This window comes from Triturus cristatus, chromosome 6, assembly GCF_964204655.1.
Source record: "Triturus cristatus chromosome 6, aTriCri1.1, whole genome shotgun sequence".
NCBI classification, from domain to species: domain Eukaryota; kingdom Metazoa; phylum Chordata; class Amphibia; order Caudata; family Salamandridae; genus Triturus; species Triturus cristatus.
Genome location: NC_140589.1, coordinates 927,351,338 through 927,373,907, shown reverse-complemented (window position 1 = coordinate 927,373,907; position 22,570 = coordinate 927,351,338). Strand labels below are relative to the sequence as shown.

At 47.0% G+C, this 22,570-nt stretch overlaps 1 protein-coding gene across 2 annotated transcripts in view; it reads right to left on the bottom strand.

The window, feature by feature from the left end:
• The window catches only part of AHI1 (Abelson helper integration site 1), a 971,238-nt gene that overhangs the window by 160,234 nt on the left and 788,434 nt on the right, over positions 1 to 22,570 (bottom strand). For both annotated transcript variants that reach the window (XM_085611599.1, XM_085611600.1), the window contains 2 exons: positions 16,121 to 16,283; positions 15,903 to 15,985 (listed from right to left, as the gene is read on the bottom strand). In XM_085611599.1, the coding sequence (XP_085467725.1) occupies positions 15,903 to 15,985; positions 16,121 to 16,283 (246 nt within the window). The remainder of the gene's footprint in view (positions 1 to 15,902; positions 15,986 to 16,120; positions 16,284 to 22,570) is intronic.

Here is a 22,570-nt window from a genome sequence, read left to right as displayed (position 1 = left end):
CACGGCTGGGGGGGGTTTGGTGCGTACATACACGGGTGGTGGTTCGGTGCGTACATACACGGCTGGGGGGGGTTCGGGGGCGTACATACACGGGTGGGGGTTCGGTGCGTACATACACGGCTGGGGGGGGTTTGGTGCGTACATACACGGCTGGGGGGGGGTTCGGGGGCGTTCATACACGGGTGGTGGTTCGGTGCGTACATACACGGCTGGGGGGGGTTCGGTCCGTTCATACACGGGTGGGGGTTTGGTGCGTACATACACGGGTGGGGGTTCGGGGGCGTACATGCACGGGTGGGGGTTTGGTGCGTACATACACGGCTGGGGGGGGTTTGGTGCGTACATACACGGCTGGGGGGGGGTTTGGTGCGTACATACACGGGTGGGGGTTCGGGGGCGTACATACACGGGTGGGGGTTCGGTGCGTACATACACGGCTGGGGGGGGTTTGGTGCGTACATACACGGGTGGTGGTTCGGTGCGTACATACACGGCTGGGGGGTGGTTCGGGGGCGTACATACACAGGTGGGGGTTCGGTGCGTACATACACGGGTGGGGGTTCGGGGGCGTACATACACGGGTGGGGGTTCGGTGCGTACATACACGGGCGGGGGGGGTGGTGGGGTGTTCGGCGCGTATGCGGGCACATGTCTCCATGGTTGCTATGGGAGTTCGGTTCGGACGGTGTTTTTTGCGTACGGTTGTGAAATGGGGAGGACGGGAGGGATCGTACTTGCGCAGTCGGACTTTATTTTTCCGCACGGTGGGTTTTTCGACCGGGGACGTGTCGGTGACTTTTCCCGACCCGAGGACGTGTGGGGAAATCTTCCCAATGCGATTCGTATGGACTTTTTTCCGTTCGAATCGTACTTGGCAGTTTGTACGCTACTTTGACGATTCGGACGGAAAAAAATCCGGATACGAGTCGGACGGGGAATTTTTTTACCGGATCGGAATTGGCACCTCAGTATTTTTTTTGATTTTTTTAGAGCACCAAAAAAAACTGGTAATGAAAAACTGTTCAACATGAACAAAAACAATAAATGAAAAAAATTATGGGCTGGAGCATGTGTGCTGCTGTATTTTGTTTTCGATCAAGTTAATACTGCTCTCACCGTAGCAAAGAACAGCATTGCACACATTACAGTGTATGTGCACCTTCTGGAAAAGTGGGCGGATGTCCAGTGCCCTGGTACACGGAGAATCTGCGGCCGCAGATGATGTGCTCGGCTGAGCAGGTGGAGGGTTGTCCCTTAGGGCTCTAGTTGACTCTCGAGCATAAGGTACAGGATGCACTGTTTTGAAGTGTCTCAGCATTGAATAAATACTAAAGGAGTATTTCTTGCTGGGATCTCTGGATAAGACAGTTCCACAAATAGTGCATGTCACCTTCGGGGCATTGACCTTCTTTTGGCCCTCTGGAAAGGTGAAGAATTTCCAGATGAAAGAGTCTTTTTGTTTGCTTTTCCTTGGTGGTACCACAAAGGTCTCCACCTCACTCCCTGAAGTAGACTGCTGTTCTGCCATTTTCAAGTAAGATTTTACTAGAGTAGCTGTTCAGCTCCTTGTCCCAGGAAATAAGAAGAAATAGTGAGGGTGGTGGGTGTGGTGTTTGAAGATTCTGGAACAGAAACTACTATGAAACAATGAAAAGTGTTGTTTCGTAATCACATGACTTGCTGTGCACGCACGGTGCTTGCACCGTGCGCGCACGGTGCTTGCACGCATGCGCGCATGGTGCACGCACGGATCAGAAATGAATTACTTTTAACCCGATTTCTAAAACATGAAAAGGAGGCAGGGAAGACACTCCCTGACCCCCTGGACCTTCTCAGGGGGTCCCTAAAGGACCTCGTAAATCTAAAAAAAGCCATTTTTTTAATAAAAAAAATTGCCGGTGCTCGCACGCATGTGCGCACGGTGCACGCACGGATCAGAAATGAATTACTTTTAACCCGATTTCTAAAACATGAAAAGGAGGCAGGGAAGACACTCCCTGACCCCCTAGACCTTCTCAGGGGGTCCCTAAAGGACCTCGTAAATAAAAAAAAAACATTTCCTTTAATAAAACAAAATTGCCGGTGCACGCACGGTGCACGCACGGTGCGCGCACCGTGAAAAACCCTTAGGAAAAAAACAAACATTTTAAACTGTTTATAAGTTTATAGAAGATATTAACTATGCTGTTCAACTTTATCCAAATTAAAAAAAAAAAGAGCTGAGCCATTCCATATTACAGGATACAGTCAATCTATAAGTATATACATAGGTAGTTTATTGTAAAATAAATATATAAAAAATATAATAATACATACATAAATTAGCATTTAAAAAACCTTACAAATTCACTAAAAAAACATAGGTTTCACACACTTTATAGTTAGAAATTAGCATTTAAAAAACCTTGCAAATTCACTTAAAAAAACCATAGGTTTCACACACGTTATAGTTAGGAATTAGCGTTTAAAAAACCTTGCAAATTCACTGAAAAAACCAAAGGTTTCACACACGTTATAGTTAGGAATTAGCATTTAAAAAACCTTGCAAATTCACTGAAAAAAACATAGGTTTCAGACACGTTATAGTTAGGAATTAGCATTTAAAAAAACTTGCAAATTCACTGAAAAAACCATAGGTTTCACACATGTTATAGTTAGCTGGACATTTCACTCGTACAAAACCATTGAAATTCCCCCGTTATAGTTAGTTCAGCTAACTATAACTCGCGCGACCGCAATCCACTGCTGATGACGTCACATATTACATCACTCATGACATGGTCAGTGACATCACTCATGACATCATTGATGACATCTCAAATCACATCACTGATGACATCACTGATGACATCAACCTTGTGTAAGAGTGGCAGACATCCTCTTATCCTAATATAAACTTTGATACACACATTGAAAAATACAAACTAAAGTTTTGAAAACTATAGAGATACCAGTACCAGTTAGAACAACCTATTCATTAATTCCAAAATCTACATACGCATCCACTCATTCATCAACACTTCTATATAGTCACTCATACATGTACTCAGTCATCATATGTACTCATACACCTATACATCCTGTTACACACCTACACTCATACATAGAGTTACTCACACACATACTCACACATGCAAATAAACATCCATTTACTTGCATATACAGCTATACACACACCACTACACTTACTTCTACAGAAACGTACACATACTTACTCTCTTAAACAATGACTTATAGAAACACATACTTATTTATACAGGAACTCTTCCAATCTCTCACTCTCATATATCCTCACTTATATACATCAATACTCACATATACTAGTTTAAAACATATGGACTTACTCATAAAGACACTATTGAGAAAGTCATTCACTCTCTTACTCACCCATACACACACTCATCCACCCATACAGTCCTGCTCACATACCGTCTTCAAAACACATACAAAAAGTGAGTCGCTCATTCATGCATCTATACGCTAAGTAACATCCCCCACTGAACCATACAGACACTCATACTGATACTCTAAAAACAAACTAATAACCCATATACACACTCATGTAGCTACTCACCAACCCATGCAGCCACTTATACACAAAGTGAGACACTGATACAGATATTTAAATATTTAAACATTACTCACTAATACTTGTATTCACTAAGATACTGTTAATAAGTCAGTTATACAATTAATTTTACCAAAAAAAACATCCATTTAGACACTTATTTACCCATTTATTCTTCCATTAACCTTCAGATATACATATATAAAAAATATTTATTTTTCAGAAAGACACATTCACTGGATGATGTCATCAGTGATGTCATCAGTGATGTCATTTGAGATGTCATCAGTGATGTCATGAGTGATGTCACTGACCATGTCATGAGTGATGTAATATGTGACGTCATCAGCAGTGGATTGCGGGCGCGCGAGTTATAGTTAGCTGAACTAACTATAACAGGGGAATTTCAAGGATTTTGTACGAGGGAAATATCCAGCTAACTATAACACCCCTGAAATCTATGGTTTTTTCAGTGAATTTCTAAGGTTTTTTAAATGCCAATTCCTAACTATAACGCCCCTGAAACCTTTGCTTTTTTCAGTGAATTTCAAAGGTTTTTTAAATGCTAATTCCTAACTATATCAGGCCTGAAACCTATGTTTTTTTCAGTGAGTTTCAAAGGTTTTGTAAATGACAATTTTTTATGTATTAATTGTTATACTGATTTTTTTTATACTGATTTGCTACATTTTTTAAACTATTTTTAGATATTTATTTTTTAATTACATTATAATTACATTATACATTATACATTACAATACAAAATATACTTTCTCAGAATGAATTACTTTAGTTTAAATACTTGGCAAATAGGCAACAGACTTTTAAGTACAGTAGTTACAGTTGTTACTTTTCTAACCACAGGACTGGATCCTAGATTCAGTCCTTGTACATCTCCTGTAAACAGTTGAGTAAAAGCGTTTTGGTTACAGTAGTTATTTTTAAGGAATATTATTGTATTTTAAAAGTTGACACTTAGAAATTTTTTCATATAGAATCACCAATGTTATCCTATGGCAGAAAATTCACTTAGCAGGTAAGTAGTGTTATCGTTACTTTTTCTTACTCAGTGGTGGATCCTGGATCCAGCACTGGCCAACCTCCTGTAAAGAGTTGAAAGAATGTGTTTAAGTCATACAGACGATTTTTTAGGAATATTTTTTGTTTGTGAAAATAGACACAGAAACATTTCTGCTGAAAACCACACAATGGATTCCTATGGAAGGAAATACAAGTTACTGGTAAGTACGCTTAGAATTACTTTTCAGAGTCAGTGCTGGGCTAAAAGATGCAGCCCAGGGTTCTCTCCTGATAACAGGTGAGTAAATCGGAATTCGTAGTTCGGCTGATTTTAGAGGAATATTTGTACGTTTAAAAAATGGACACTTAGAAACTTTTCTCCTGAAAACCACACAATGGATTCCTATGGAAGGAAATACAAGTTACTAGTAAGTACGCTTAAAATTACTTTTCAGGGTCAGTGCTGGGCTAAAAGATGCAGCACTGTGTTCTCTCCTGATTACAGGTGTGTAAATCGGAATTCGTAGTTCGGCTGATTTTAGACGAATATTTGTACGTTTCATAAATGGACACTTAGAACATTTTCTGCTGAAAACCACACAATGGATTCCTATGGAAGGAAATACAAGTTACTGGTAAGTATGCTTAGAATTACTTTCCAGGGTCAGTGCTGGGCTAAAAGATGCAGCCCTGGGTTCTCTCCTGATAACAGGTGAGTAAACCGGAATTCGTAGTTCGGCTGATTTTAGAGGAATATTTTTAGTTTGTGAAAATAGACACTTAGAAACTTCTCTGCTGAAAACCACACAATGGATTCCTATGGAAGGAAATACAAGTTATTGGTAAATACGCTTAGATTAACTTTTCAGGGTCATGGCTGGGCTAAAAGTTGCAGCACTGGGTTCTCTCCTGATAACAGGTGAGTAAATCGGAATTCGTCGTTCGGCTGATTTTAGAGGAATATTTGTACTTTTAAAAAATGGACACTTAGAAACTTTTCTCCTGAAAACCACACAATGGATTCCTATGGAAGGAAATACAAGTTACTGGTAAGTACGCTTAGAATTACTTTTCAGGGTCAGTGCTGGGCTAAAAGATGCAGCCCAGGGTTCTCTCCTGATTACAGGTGAGTAAATCGGAATTCGTAGTTCGGCTGATTTTAGAGAAATATATGTACAATGGGGAAGGAAGGGTGCGGGGCCTGAGGTGATATGTGTGCAAACACGCCCTGCGGCGCGTTTTAAGTTGGGGAATTAATTCCTCTTCAATCCTGAGGTCCCCTGGGGGCCAACTAGCCCACCAGGTACCTCCGGTATGCGCCAGGGGGCTGCATTGCAGAGAGGTGTTTACTGGAGGTATCTGGTCGGCTAGTTGGTCCCCAGGGACCCTCAGGATTGAAGAGGAATTAATTCCCCAACTTAAAAAGCGCCACAGGGCGTGTTTGCACACATATCACCTCAGGCCCCGCCCCCTACCTTCACCACTGTGCAAACGCGCTCCGTGAGGTGTTTTAAGTTGGGGGATTAAGTCCCCTTGAACCCTGAGGTCCTCTGGCGGCCAACTAGCCCACCAGGTACCTCCAGTATGCGCCATGGAGCTGCGTTGCAGAGAGGTGTAAAAAGGGGCATGGCCTCATTACACCTCTCTGCAACGCAGCCCCCTGGCGCATACTGGAGGTTCCTGGTGGGCTAGGTGGCCCCCAGGGACCCCCAGTATTGAAGGGGAATTCGTTACCCCTCTGCAAACGCGCCAGGGGGCGAGTTTGCAGTGTGATGAAAGGAGGGGGCGTGGCCTCCTCCCGATCCCGTTTTTTTTTGTGTCTTTTTAAGAAGGGGGGCTGTGTAGCTCCCCTTCTCTTTCTTATTTTTTGGCCCTGGGGACTCCATCCCCCAGGGCCTGCCCCCTATTTTTTTTTATTTTTTTTAAACTGTGGAGGGGGGCTGCATGGCCCCCCTCCCGAGGCCTTAATTTGCCCCGGGGACCCCATCCCCCGGGGCATGGCCCTTTTTTTTTTTTTTGGAGGGGGGCTGCCTTGCCCCCCTCCTGTGGCCTCTTTTGGCCCCGGGGACCTCATCCCTGGGGCCGTTTTTAAATTTTTTATTATTTTCATTTTGGGGAGGGGGGCCACTACTGGCCCCGGGGACCCCATCCCACGGGGCCTGGCATCCGTTGGGGACATCCCCAATCCCCCCACGGCCCCGCCGGCTCCCCGCCTCCTGCGGGAGCCGGCATTGCTTTTCCACATGGGGAGCAGCTAACATGCTGCTCCCCATGTGGAAAAGGAATCTGCTTTGCTATTTGGAAGAGAGAGCAGGTTTCCCTGCTCTCTTTTCTAAATAGCAAAGCAGTTTGCAATGGCAGGATGGGAACAGCGAGGCTCCCGCCCTGCCATTGCAAACAGCAGTGACCCGGTGGTGGGCACCCCGGGACACTGCAGGAGCCGGCCCTGGGGGGGTGGCGGTCCCCAGGACCACGAATAGGCTCCAGGAGGGGGGCCGCGCGGCTCCCCTCCCACTTAAGTTAAAGCCCCGGGGGGTGGTGGTCCCCGGGGCTTGGAGGTCCATATCGGACCCCCTACTTTAAATATGTAGTGCCCCGGGGATGTGGCAGTCCCCGGGGCGTGTGGGGAGGCCCGAGCCCCCCACACAGGTTTTTTTTAATTTTAAAACAAGCCCCGGGGGGTGGCGGTCCCCGGGGCTGTGGGGGGGCCATGAGCCCTCCCGCATACATTAAGATAGGCCCCTTGAGGGACCCCCTGAGCAGGCCTAGGGGGTCAGGGTGTTTCTACCCTGCCCCCTTTTCGCGATGTTTTTTCGGGGATTCTTGTGCCTCGGTTCTACCGAGGCACAAGATGGCTGCCAACACTTCCTGATCTGGAGTGTTGACAGCCAATTAGCATTCAGCTCGTGCACGGCAGGGTGCGCGCTGGGTGCGGGGAGGGTCCGCGGATCCTCCCCGGCCATAGATATATATGTACTTTTAACTGTAATTTTCTCAGGAACTACTGAACAGATTTACACCATTTAAGCAAAAGGTACGAGTCTGAACTGAGGACTACCTCTTTGCCAAATTTGGTGTAATTCCATTCAGCAGTTCGGGCTGTAGCTGCGACAACAGATCCTATGGGAAATTGCATGGGGAAAACGCGTTTTGGGACCACCCTTTTTCTCAGCCCCCGCTTGACGAGTCACCGCGAAACTTTCAGGGTAGGAGCGGAGCGGAGCTGGCCAAAAGTTTGGAAACTTTTGCGAAGATTCGTCAATCGGCGCCAGACTTATTGGGAATAGAATGTTGCGGATTTCCTATGGAAAATAGGTCCTAACTATAACTATCTACTGGCGACCGCCAGTAGATAACATATAGACACACACACACATACATACATACACACATAAACACACACACACACAGTGGCAGTCACCACTATTACAGCTCAGCTGCACTTTACAATGAAAAATGATTTGCCTATAATGTTTGAACCCAGCAGACAGATTGGCACATAATATGCCATATCACTAACTTAGTCATTTATGTCTGTCATGTCTGAACCGATTTACAGGAAAATTGGCAAGAACGCAGAACTTTACTTGGATAGGGTCCTTTTGCTGTTTTGGGATGAATCAGTACTTTGAGTTCTAAGCTGCTCAGAGGCGATAATTAAATTAACTGCTAAGTTGCACTCTAATGAAAGTCGATGTAGTGGTAAAAGCTCCTCATGTACTTACCTGCAAAGTAGTCGCATACATCGGCTGGGAGCGGTCACAAACGGGGCTAGCTGACACTTTGATTATGGTTAATGTCTATATTATTGTAATATAATCAATAAAATATATATTTTTAAATGAGGCTAAAACCTGGGTTTAGGATACTTTGCGGCAGAGAATTCTGCCAGTGACTTTCAACCAATTTTAATGGTAGATCTACAGACTCCTAAGACTGAACCTAAGATACTGGAGCATTGGCCCGTGAGTGATTCCATTTAAGAGGGATGTCCCTGCATAGACAGTGAAGAATGATACCAATGACATTTGGAGATGTGGGAGCAAAAGGTAAGGCTACCAATACTTTTGTGTCTGCTTGGTTAAAAAAAACAAAAACTTTGAATTCGCCGTAATGGCTTGCCTTAGCATTTGCCCCAATTCTTGTGCTTGTTGGATGCAAAGGAGAGGTGTGAATTTGTACTGCTATCTCTGAGAGACCCAACAGCTTTTGAATACTCCCAGAACATACTGATAGTGCTGAGCAGACATTATGATGATATTCCACATTACTAGGGTGTCAGAATATTTTTTTTTTTTTTTTAGAGATTTTATTTTCTTAGAAATAAGAGCTAACACTTGTTGGTACAATAAAGATTATTGACATCAACATCAAACATTTCTACTTTATACAAGGTGTTGTAAATAGTTAGCAACAATCCTCATATCCCTCACTAATAATTAATTAATTAACAAGTTACTTACCTTCGGTAACACATTATCTGGTAGAGAATCTATCTAGCTGCAGGTTTCTTACCTTTAAATTTCCGAAGAGTCAGGCTGGACCCGGAAACTTTTGCTAAGCAATACCCATTGCGCGCGACATCGGGTGGCTCCATTCGGCTCTCCATGATGTCGGTTGTGACGTGGCGATACCTACATAGGCACCACCCAGGCGCCAGGACATCAGTACTTTTCGTTTTTCCATGCCAGAAGAGCAGAGCCATGAAGTAACTGACATAGATGTGTGCAAAACTAGGGCCCTGAAAAGTGAAGCAACCCTAGCCCTACATTAGTCTGCAAAGCAGGAAGGCATATGTGGGGCTGTAATCTGCAGCTAGATAGAGTCTCTACCAGATACTGCGTTACCGAAGGTAAGTAACTTATTCCTCTGATAGAGACTTCTAGCTGCAGATTCCTTACCATTGAATCAGATACCCAGGCCATACCATCCCGGCGGTAAGTTGCGGACCAATGCCTTATACTAGGAAGACCTGCATGACTGAACTGGCAAAATGCCCGTCCCTACGGAACTGTCCAGGCGATAGTGCTTGGCAAATGTGTGCAAGGATGCCCACATTGCCGCCTGGCAGATGTCAAGGACTGGGACACCCAGAGTCAAGGCCGTAGTCGCAGCCTTCCCCCTGGTGGAATGGGCCTTTAATCCCTCAGGGGGCTGCTTCTTAGCCAGGGCATAGCAGATCTTAATGCAGAGAACAAACCAGCGAGAGATGGCCCATTTCTGCACTGCCCACCCCTTCTTAGCTCCCACGTACCCCACAAAGAGTTGGCTGTCCACCCGGAACTCTTTTGTGCGGTCAAGGTAGAAATACAATGCTCTTTTTGGGTCCAGTTGGTGGAGACTCTCCTCTTCCTTAGAGGGATGCGGGGGAGAAAAGAAAGTGGACAACGTGATGGATTGGCCCAGATGGAATGGGGTATCAACCTTTGGCAAGAATGAAGCACGGGTGCAAAGCACCACTCTGTCTGGAAAATACATCATGTAAGGAGGCGTGCAAGTTAACACCGGCAACTCACTCACCCTCCGGGCAGATGTAATCGCCACTACAAAAGTTATCTTGATGGTAAGCAGCCAGAGGGGACAGTTGTGTAAAGGCATGAAGGGAGCACACATTAGATAAGTGAGGACCAAATTAAGGTCTCACTGCGGTATAACAAAGGGCGTGGGTGGAAACAAGTGCGCCAGCCCCTTTAAAAACCTATTTACAATCAGAGACCTAAAGAGAGAGGGTTGGTCTGGCAGCCACAAAAAAGCAGACTGAGCGGGAAGATTACTCTTCAAAGTTCCCAAAGCAGAGCCCTGTTGGGCAAGGGTTATAATAAATAGAAGAACAGTGGAAAGAGAAACAGAAAGAGGGTCAATAGACCTTTCTGTACAGTATAATGTACATTTCTGCCAACGGCAGGAGTATACCGTCTTTTTAGGAGAGGGACTTCTGGCAGCCAAAATAACGTTACATACTTCGGGAGGAAGTTCAAAAGCCATCAACTGCTGCCGCTCAATCTCCACGCATGGAGGTGCAGAGTTGACGGGCTCGGGTGGAGAACCCTACCCTGCTACTGCGACAGAAGATCCACTTGAAGGGGCAGCCTGATCGGAGGATCGATGCTCATCTTCAGAAGCTCTGGATACCAGACTCTCCTTGCTGAGTCCGAAGCCACAAGTATGGCTTCTTCAGAACCCAGGGCAGGAGTGGTTGGGCTCAAAGGCGTACATCAGGTCTGAGCTCCACTCGCGACAAAAGGCGTCACCAAGCGATAGCCACCTTGAAAACTCCAGCACTCAGTATTGCTGACACTGCACGTTCTCTTTGGAGGTGAACAACACGGTTCTGCCCACTGCTGAAAGAGACTGCGCCATCTCTGACTGGAGACGCCATTCGTGATCCGCTAGGCATCGATGGCTGAATTAATCCGCCCTGGCGTTCAGAGAACCTGTAGGTGTTGACCCACCATGGCTATGCCCTGCTGTTCCAGCCTTGTCCAAAAACTAAGGGTCTCTCAACAAAGGGTCCACGACCCCACTTCCCCCTGCTTTTTGCAGTACAACATGGCGGTGGTGTTGTCCGTGAACACCTGAACTAAGTTCCCCTTGACAGAGGGAAGAAATGCTTTCAATGCCAATCAAATCACTCGAAGCTCCAACATAGTTATGTGGAGCCTCGACTCTCTGGAAACTAGTTTCCCCTGATCTCCACATCCCCAGATGGCCGCCTGACCCAGAAGTGATGCATTTCTCACGACTGGGAGCTCTGGGTGGGAAAGGGAGAGGGGTCTGCCCATGACCCAATCGCGGTTCGTCAGCTACAACTGCAGATCTCTCGCAGTTCCTTCCGAGATCTGGAACCTGTCGGTGAGAATTCCTCGATGCTGTGCCCACTGGAACTTCAGGTCCCACTGCAAAGCCTGCATACGCCACCTGGCATGCTTTACCAACAGGATGCAGGAGGCCATGAAGCCCAACAGCCTCAGTTTCAGTCTCACCGAAATCCAGGATAGTGGATGAAACATCGGAATCACAACATGGTGTCGACTGACAGGCCGCAAGGAGCTTCATAGCCCGCTCCCGCTGAGCCACAGCCTGACAGTCTGAGTATGACTTTGAATCAAGGTCGTGCTCAAGACACCAGAGACAGATGAGGTGGAGGACGGTAACCGACATCATGCGGTAGCAGGCACCACATGGCTTGAACCCTGTCTTGCTCGAAAATATTCTCGCACACAAAGTTAGAAAAAATTCAGAATTCGACAAAAAGTAGAGAAAAGGCCTGTCAAATAGCAACAGAGGGGTAGCTCTACCCAGCTCGGCGCCTAACTGGTGCGGAAAGAAAAGAACTGACATTCGCTCGCCTGTGTGGCACCTATATAAGTACCTCAACGTCATAACCGATGCTACCAACGCCGAAGATGTCATGCAGAGCCGAATGGAGCCACCCAACGGCATTTGCAAAGGGTATTGCTCAGCATAAGTTTCCAGATCCAGTTTGACGCCTGGGAAATTCAAAGGCAAGGAATCTGCAGCTAGAAGTCTCTTAACAAATATGCTAAACACGTGAGCAGAGATGTATATATTTCCGTAAGAAGATACTAGTCAACCTGTATGGTCAAAGAGTAGAAGGAGTTGCAGTAGGTTAGTTTGTTCCAGATTGTGAAGGTAAAGTATAGAAGATGGAAGAATAGGGGACGGAGAAAAGCACCATGTGGGCGTCCAATGAAATGGAGAGCACCATTGTGACAGCTCGTGAGAGATTAGGTTTGCAGTAAGTTTAACAGACTTCACCTGATGGCCATGAAGTTATTGAGAGTGTGACGGATTGATTGTGCAGTTCCAAGATTTACTTGTGAGTTTGAGAGGTTTTTGTGTCTGCTTCTGAGGTAAGTAACCCATGCCCACCAGGTGTGGTATCATACATTATTAAGGGACATCCAATGTAATAAAATGATTTGATTGCTATTATGGGTAAAAAAACTAGGAGAGCCAAATCTTTTTCTAGAAGGTCTAGAGGGAGGTTGGTAGCATGTGGGCCTAACATGAAGAGGAAATCTAGAGAGTTGCTTATTTATAGCTTCCCAATATGAGGTTAGCTATTTACATGAGAGGAACATATCTTCAGGGTCGCCCTGACTGTCGCCATATGACCAGCAAGAGTTGGAATCTACCAGCCGTGGGCCAAGTAAGGTAAGAGCGGTGGGGCCGGGATTTTGACGAATGAGGGGCATTATGTGTCGAAATTCCCGCACCCGGCCCTGCACGGGCCGTGGCTGGAATCTACTAATTTTAGTTTGAAGAGTTTGGACGGAATCCAGTATAGAAAGTGTGAAGTGAAAACATTTGTTTGGTGCATGTATGTATTTATTCTTCTTCTGTAGGTTATTGGAGATTTTGGGCCAAGCGTTATCTGAGAAGATAGGGGCATTTGTATGCTGGAAATATTTAGACCATATCTCCTGAATGGGCGAGGCAGTGGTGGACTGTGGGTTGTTTACCGTTTTGTATAATTTAGATGCTACATAGTCGGAAGATTTCAATGCGCCATGGCAGAAGCTTTTCCACATTCCTAAACTGTGCAACTCAAGGGAGATGGAATGGGTGGGCGTCTTAGACATTTCAAATGGTACTCAATATTTTAAAAAGGAACAGCTTAAAATCAGTCTGTTCTACCTTCCTTGGGACCCTGAATGTGCCCTGCAGTATGCAGGGAGTTCAAAAAAATAAAGCTTAATTCTAAAAGGTGGAAAGTTCCTTTGATCTGACTCTAGAGTGAACAAGTTATGTGGTATCGAGGACAATTGTTTAAAATGGGCTGTAATTGCTTATCGACTTTGTAGTGTGCTAGGTGTTGGGCCTTGCTTCCCTACTTTCTCTTGTGTTTCAGGATAAAGTGCATAGTCGCTTGTCAAAGTTTTCTGATGATGTTTTTAATCCACGGAATGTAATAGCTTAGTGAACACACCACAGTCTGCAGGCAATTTTCGTAGATTGCAGCCTTAGAGCAGTGTCATCAAAACAATACTTAATGATTGTGGGTCAGTAATACTGCGCTGTCCTACAAGTCTTAAATCAAACAGTTGCATAGTATGGATATTCCATAAATGACCCAGTGTCAGACTCACAATAAAATATGCTTCTTTAGTGCTGGATGCTGTGGTCAGGAAGCATCAGTGGCCTCCCTGAGCGCCTATGCAGAAGACATCCTGTGATGAGGAGCTGAATGATAATGCTTTTCTCAAGTGCAAGTCTGCAATAGTAATGTAAGAGGCTAAACGAAAATGAGCAAGTATTGTGATCTGCAAATCTCTAGGGCTCCATACGCTTTACAAGACATCTTTTCTGCAGAGCCACCCATCCACTGCATAAAATGCTTTGTGAAGAGCCAATCCATATAGCTGATAAGCTGTATTGTGAACAGCCTATCTCTTCAGCACTTAAGCTGTACAGTTAAGAGGGCACCCCTCCAGCACAATTTTGTGAAGAGAATACACCCCTCCTACAGCATATCAACGGGGAGAGGTGTGGCGCAGCGGCCAAAGTGGCTGGCTCTGGAGCGTGGGGCTCATGGCTCAATCCCGGCCACTGGCGGCAGCTCAGCTCAGCATCATGTGACTCTGAGCAGTAGCTCATGTAATCTCCCTGGCGTCCCCGAAGTGCGGGATACCCTTAGAGGTGATAGTATGCGCTTTACAAATGTGGAATTATTATTACTAAACTGTGTTGTGAATAGGGGTGGGCGGAATTTGCGAAATCCACTTTCGCAAATTATCGCGAAAATGTTTAAAATTATCGCAAACAAGCGGAAATATCGCGAAGATGCAGAATTTTTTTTCCCGCATGTTCGCAAGATTTTCTGCATGGTTGCGGGTCGCCAACTTACCCATGTGGTTGCTCGCTGGCGCGGCCATCTTGTTTTGAGTTGTCTCGCGTTGCATGATCGCGAGAAGAAAGACGTGATCGCGTGACGCATGACGTCACTGCGGGCGCGAACTGTCGCGAGACAGCGCAAATGGCTAAAAACAATCCAACATCTCATGGAGAACGCGACCGGATCAAGAAAACTTGTCGGCGAACGCAGGGATTCAGGTAAGGCGATCGCGCGCGCGCGAGAATGTATTATTTTACAGCGCGAGCAAGAAACAAATTATCGCCAAGCTGCGGAAAGCGGAAATTTTGACATTTTCGCGCTCTCCGCGGAACGCGAAAATGTCAAATTATCGCAATTTCCGCGAATGGAACGAAATTTTCGCCCAGGACTAGTTGTGAAAAGAGCAACCCTCCAGCATAGAAGCTGCAGTGTGAAGAGGCTAGCCCTTCAGCACACAGTGCTTAATTTGTGAAAATATAAGAGCCAGGGCACAAGGTATTGCATTGTAGCAACCCACAGCTCCTGCTACTGCTGCTGAATGGCAGTGCCAGCAATAACTAATTTTACATGCACGACTTTTTGGACTATTGCAGGTCACACCAAGCTGTAGGGATGGCATAGAATTTCAAGTTTTATCATTTTGAAATCGGTTGCATTGCTAAACACTCGTGCTGGGCTGACAAGAAAAAGGCTGAGAGCGCCACCATGTGGTGTGCTATCAGAAAAAAGTGCTGTTTTTTAAAAATAAGTGCAGGTGTCGAGCACTGGCAAACACCAGCACAAATTATGCTCAGTCGGCACATAAACTGTATAGTAATGAGGGTACCCCCCACACACAAATTACACTGTGAGGAGACTACCCCTCGAGAACACAAACTGTATTATGAAAAAGGAACCCGTTCAGCAAATACGATGTATTGTGACGAGGCCACCACTGCAGTACACAAGGTGAGTTGTGAAGAGGCTAAGGATATTTTTGACTGTACAGTTGCATAGCAATATTTCAGCCAGCTGTCTTGAATATCTGCATTACCAGATGATTCTGATTTTTACTTACTCCTGTTGCCTCACTATGACCAGAACAATACCCAGTACTTACCTGGAGGTCGAAGCAAAAAAAAAAAAAAAAAACTCTTTCATTTTTGGGAGAATTAAGCAAGATTAAATAGACGAATTTCAACATAAATCCAACACCACAATAGGACCAACAGCTGTAGATGTAACATGCCATGGAGACATCTATGGATTGTTAGGATACCCTTGCACATTTCTAGCGCATATTTCATTAATATATGGCATGCTGATTGTGAAAAAAATATATTTCTTATATTTGGGGCCTGGTTAAACTTTTTTCATTAAAAAACGAAGGGAGTGAGTTAAGTATTGACAAAAAAGTCAAGAACACTTGTCTAGAAGAAAGTTGAAATTAAGTTTCAGGTTTTGCACATCATTTACCCTTTGAGGCGTGGGGGATCCTTCATCAACTTCATTGTGCTCAGTGGACAGGAGCGTGGTGTAATCTGGCTCTTCATAGTCCGCTGAAACCGCAACCAAATAAATGAATAAATAAAATGACAGAGCTCGATGGCTGCTTTTCACAGACACAGGTGATAAGATCGAGGATGAACAGTTGAACCCACACCAGTAGAGCAAGGAAAGAACAGCCAACTTACTTTCGCCAGCCACATAATTAGCTGGAAAATAGCCCTGCTGTCCAGTTGCTAGGCCGCCAAACCACCAGCTGTCATTATCTTTGTACAACACTTGGATAATGTCGCCGCGGTGCATGGTTAGCTCATCTGATCGGTGCGCTGTGTAGTCGTAAAGTGCCACGACCTAGGGGAGAGATAAAGCCACCACAACTTTATCACAACCAGGCCACAGAGACACCCCCCAGCCTTCACTTCCTCTCACAGAAAGGCGGCTCAAACCAAAGCTGCACTTTGGTGAAACATGAGGCTTCCTTGGGCCTAGCGAATGGGATCGGGGGTGGTGGGAAAGCAGCCGGGGAAACAAGATAAAGGGCTGTGGCATTGTAGAATATGATGAAGACATATTTCAGCAAGATTAACTTCAAAACAGCAGCTGGATGTTTATGAGCACCATGATCTTGGGAAACGAAAAGAAAAAAAATGCAAATTCACATGCTTAGAATGAATACCCTACTAAAAAAAAAAAAAAAAGATTATTTCGCTTGACTGTTTTCTACATTCGAAAACAATATCTGTAAATTGAGGAAGAAATATAATTACAAGTAAATGAATTATTAAAATGGAAATTCATTTGACAAACCCAATAGAATTCAAGTGGATGTGAGCAAGCTCAGCACATTCATTTATTCTATCAGCAATCCAAATATAATAATTCAAACATTTTCTTCCAGAAATACATGCATACGGGATAGAATGCTTAAATTCCGAAAATAAACATTTCCCATAGGTCTCGCGAGAAATACGTCATCAGAACTTGACAGGCTTACATTCTTTCAACCGTTAGAAGCAGGAAAAGCAAATCACTGGGAAAAGTGAACGGGGAAGAGGGTCCTCGACTAACCGATTATTCTCTGCCTTTTTCAACCAATAATGTACATTCTTGTTATAAATTTTGTGTCATTGTCAAAAAGTTGGCTTTATTTCTTGCGAAAAAAATGTAAATAGCGGCCAAATTTTCACATTGCATGTGTGTGACATTTTCATAATTTCAGAGAAATTTAACGACTATGATTGACACTTTCTCGAGAGCAACTCAAGCAATGAAGACGAGGGAAACATATATAAGTATAAAAAATGAAACAAATTTGAGCAACAAGTAACTCTAAGAAGATGTTAAAACTGCTGGAAAACACCAGAAATGGAGGGGCACTAGTGCCCTTGTGACCTATTCGCAATGTTGAACAAATGTACCATAGGTGGGCTCGCCTACAGGCAACTTCCAAAAAGTTGTGATTTTATTATTGAGTGTGAAGAACAAGTTACTTACCTTCGGTAACGATGTATCTGTCAGAGACATAGATTAGTTATAGATTCCTTACCTGTAGAATTACCCCCAGGCGTCAGACTGGATTCAGAGATTTTTTTAGGCAGCAGTACCCTGCGCGTCGAAAGGTGGCGTCAGTCGGCTCCGTGTTCGTCAGGATGATGTCGCGGTAGATACTTAGATGCCGCCCTCACGCGCTGATGTTAGTTCTTTTACACGACATTCCACGCCAGAAGCGCAGAGCAATGCAAGACACTGACCACTGGTGCACAAAACTAGGGCCCTGAAAGGGATTCCCTGACCCTAGAAGTCAGTTTGCAGAACTGGGAGGATGGGTGGGGCGGTAAGGAATCTATAACTAATCTATGTCTGTTACAGATATATCATTACCAAAGGTAAGTAACTTGATCATCTGAAAGAGACAATTAGTTATAAATTCCTTACCTGTAGAATAGATACCCCAGCAATACCAACCCCGGAGTTGGGTCTGCGAACCAAGATCACACCAGAAAGTCTTGGAGAACAGAACGGCCAAAGAAGCAGTCTCTCCGGAATTGGCTGTCCAGGCACTAGTGTTTCGTGAACGTGTGCAGAGATGCCAACGTAGCCGCCTGACAGATGTCATTGAGGGGGACTCCCCGTGCCAAAGCAGTGGTAGCTGCCGTCGCCCTGGAATGGGCACGCAATCCCACTGGAGGCTCCTTCTTTGCCAAAGAGTAGCAAGCTTTAATGCACAAAACGACCCACCCACCTAGAGATGGTCCGTTTGTGCACAGCCCGACCTTTTATGGTGCCCATGTAGCTGACAAAGAGCTGGTCATCCACGTGGAATTGCTTGGTGCGATCCAAATAAAATGAAAGCGCATGTTTTGGCTCCAGATGGTGGAGCCTCGCTTCCTCCTTAGAAAGATGCGGAGGTGGAAAAAAGGTGGGCAAAGTGATGGTTTGACCAATGTGGGAAGAAGTAACCACCTTGGGAAGAAAAGAAGGTCTAGCTCTGAGGACAACCTTGTCCGGATTAACAACCAGAAAGGGAGGCTTTGAAGAAAGAGCTTGGAGCTCACTCAACCTGTGAGTAGAGGTGATAGCAACCAGAAAGGCAGCCTTTAAAGTAAGAAGTCTGAGAGGACAGTAATGAAGCGGCTCAAAGGGAGCACACATAAGGTAAGTAAGAACCAACTTCAAGTCCCACTGAGGCATTACGACGGGAACAGGAGGAAAAAGATGAGTAATGCCCTTAAGGAAGTGATTTACAACAGGGGACTTGAAAAGAGAAGGCTGATCAGGAAGCCTAAGAAAGGCTGAAATGGCTGAGGTAGCCCTTCAGAGTGGCCAGAGCAGAGCCCTGCCGGGCCAAAGACAGGAGGAACAAGAGAACCTCCGAAAGAGGGGCGGAAAGGGGATCCACAGCCTTTGCTGTGCACCATGACAGAAATGTGTTCCATCTGCAGGCGTATACCGTCTTAGTGGAGGGATAGCTGGCTGCCAAGATAACATCACAGACTTCGGGAGGAAGGTCGAAGGCTGTCAACTGTTGCCGCTTAATCTCCACGCAAGGAGGTGGAGACTGGACAGGTTGGGGTGGAGGACCGTCCACCGCAGCTGCAACAGAAGATACTCCCGAAGAGGCAGTCAGATCAGAGGATCGATGGCCATGTCTAACAGCTCGGGATACCAGACTCTTTGTGCCCAATACGGAGCCACAAGGATGGCTTGGGCCCGGTCACGCCTGATCTTCTTCAGCACTCAGGGCAGAAGTGGTATAGGTGGAAAGGCGTATAGAAGACCGCAAATCCACCCATTATGAAAAGCGTTGACTAGAGAGTGCCGCCTTGGAAATCCCAAAGAGCAGAATTGCTGACATTGCGCGTTCTCTTAGGTGGCAAATAGATCTAACCAAGGGTTGCCCCACTGCTGAAAGAGATCTTGCACCACCTCAGAGTGAAGACGCCATTCATGATCCATCATGCATCTGCAGCTGAGTTCGTCCGCCCTGGCGTTCAGTGAACCGGCCAGGTGTTAAACCACCAGGGAAATGCCCTGATGTTCCAGCCACGTCCAGAGATGGAGCGCCTCTTGACATAGAGTCCACAAACCCACCCCACTCAGTTTGTTGCAGTCCCACATGGTGGTGGTGGTGTTGTCCGTGAACACCTGCACTACTCTTCCCTGGACAGAGGGAAGGAATGCTCTGAGTGCAAGCCGGATATTCCGAAGCTCCAGAAGGTTGATGTGGAGCCCAGACTCCGCCGGAGACCATAGGCCTCTAATCTCTGCCTCTCCCATGTAGCCGCCCCACCCCAGAAGTGATGTATCCATCACCACTGTGTACTCCATTTGGGGAAGGGAGAGGGATCTGCCGTTGACCCAATCCTGGTTCATTAGCCACCACTGCAATTGACGTGCAGTGCCCGCCGAGATCTGAACGCAATCGAACATATTCCCCTGATGCTGTGCCCATTGGAACTTCAGGTCCCACTGCAGAGCCTGCATATGCCACCTGGCATGATCTACCAGCAGGATGCAGGAGGCCATGAGGCCCAGCAGCATCAGGGTCATTCTGACTGAAACCCAGAATAGAGGCTGAACGATCGGAATCATAGCCCGAATATCATGGACTCGCTGCTCGTGTGGATAAACCCAAAACTGCATTGTGTCCAGAACCGCTCAGATGAAAAGGAGCTTCTGAGATAGAGTCAGGTGTGACTTCGGCACATTCATAGTGAACCGCAGTGAGTGCAGGAGGTCCACCGTAGTCTGGAGGTGGGAGACGACTGCCTGGGGTGAGTCCGCCTTCATTAGCCAGTCGTCGAGATAGGGGAAGACTAGAACCCCTGACCTGCGTAGATGAGCTGCGACCACCACCATCACCTTCGTGAACACCCGAGGTAAGGTCAAAGGGGAGCACAGTAAACTGAAAGTGCTCGTGGCCCCCCGTATACCGCAGGTAACGCCAGTGGGCCAGCAGGACGGGGATGTGAAAGTAAGCGTCCTGCAAGTCCAATGCTACCATCCAGTCCCCAGGGTTGAGGGCAGACAGAACCTGAACTTGCGTCAACATTTGAAATTCTCCTTTCGGAGGAAATGGTTGACGTTCCTGAGATCCAAGATAGGACGCAGGCCTTTGTCCTTGGGCACCAGAAAGTAGTGGGAATAGCAACCACGACCTACTTCTGGGGTAGGAACTCGCTTGATGGCTTTCTTGGCCAAGAGAGCCGTAACTTACTGTTGGAGAAGAGCCAGATGAACCTCCGACATTCGATGGTACTGAGGTGGCATGGCTGGGGAGGTAGTCTCATAGGGGAGGGAGAAGCCCCTTCGGACTATCTGCAAAACCCGCCTGTCTGACGTGATGGTGCGCCAGTGGGGGAGGTGATGGCGAATCCTGCCACCCACTGGCGATTGGTGGCCCTGAAAGTTCGGAGTAGGAGGGTTTGGAGGCTGCTGCAGATTGGACACTGGTGGAATGGCCCGCTCACTGGCCCCACGACAGTGGGTCCCACGTCCCCGGCTGCGCAGGGGATGAACAGCTTGTGTCGGCCTGTGGCTCTGGGTGGAATGTGGTATGGCACCCCTTCCGTAGCCACGAAAGGGGCGAATAGCAGACTGTGCAGGGCGGGTGGTGGAGAGGCCCAAGGACTTGGCTGTAGACTTGGCTCTAGCGTGTTGTCTGCTTTGTCGCCGAACAGGCGACGGCCATCAAAGGGAATGTAAATCAGGGTAACCTGGACATCCCCAGAAAAGCCAGTCGACCTCAGCCAGGCGTAGCGGCGAAGGGCTACCGATGTTGAAATCGTTCTGCCTAGCGAGTCAATGATGTGTACAGTCCATATCGTATGGTAAACTTGGCTGCGTCTCTCCCCTCGGGACTGCACGGGAGAGCACAGCCCGGGCCTCCTCCGGGCAATGGGGCAGCACCTGCGCTACCGTATCCCACACTGATTGGGTGTAACGGCCCAACAGACATGCAGTGTTTACCGACCGCAGTCTCAAGCTGGAGGAAGAAAACATCCTTTTCCCAAGATGGTCCAGCTTTTTAGATTCCCTATCAGGTGGAGCATTAGGGAATCCGACTTTGGACAACGAGGCTTGGGACAACAAGCTCTCAGGGGTGGGGTGTTGGGAGAGGAAAGTGGTGTCGCCTGGAGCCGGGCGGTGGCGTCGGGCAATCATCCTATCCACAGGAGCCCCAGTGTTGGGCCTGGACTAGGTGCCCAAAAGGATGTCAGTTAGGGATTCACTAAAAGGCAGCAGGGGCTCCGAAGAGCTCGCTGCCGGTTGAAGCACCTCTGTCAGGAGTTCCAACTGGTCAGTTAAAGGGTCTCCAGACCCCTGCTAGTCCTCCTCACCCTCCTCTGGTTGCCAATCTGGCCTGAAAGAACCAGGGTAGAACAAGGGTAGAAAGGTACCCGCCGGCATCGGCCGACGTTGGTCCGGCTCCGTGTCCATATCAGGGTGGAGGCCAGGGTCGACGCCAGCTGGGAGCCGATCCGGATCCAGGTCTGGAGGCCCGAAGGTGCGCCAGCGGAGTCGGGCTGCCCAAAGATGGCATGCATTGCTTCGTAAAAGTTTCAAAGCTGGGCAGGTGTTGCTCCGGGTCCCAGAAAGGGAGGGAAACTCAGAGCTGACCCTTCGGGCTCCGTACATGGAGCTGCGGGAGTGGCGCCACCGCATTCCTCGTCGCGTTGGCTGACGGACAGGGAGATGTCGAAGAGAGACGATGCTTCTTCGACTTCTTCTTCTGCGTCGACTTACCTGAGGAGTGCGAAGACTTCGAAGACGAGTGGTGGTGGTGGCTCCGCAACCAGTCCCTCGACCTCCCACACGTCTGGGACCTTGGACAGCGCAGACTGCCAGGCCTCGAGAAGCTTTCAGGACCGCTCTCGCAAAGACTTCGGATCCATGGTCCAGCAGTCGGAGCACAACTTAGGATCGTGGTCGCGTACCAGGCACCACAGGCGGATCCGTCACAGACATCAGTTTTCGGCAGGAACCGCAAGCCTTGAAACCGGGCATTCCTAACATGCACCTGAAGTCGAAAGACTCAATAACGGTTTCGACAAAAGTCGCCCAAAAAGTCATTCAAAAAGTGACTGGAGGTACCCTTCTTTCCGCATCTGCGCAGGGTGGAGTGGAAAAAGAAAGAA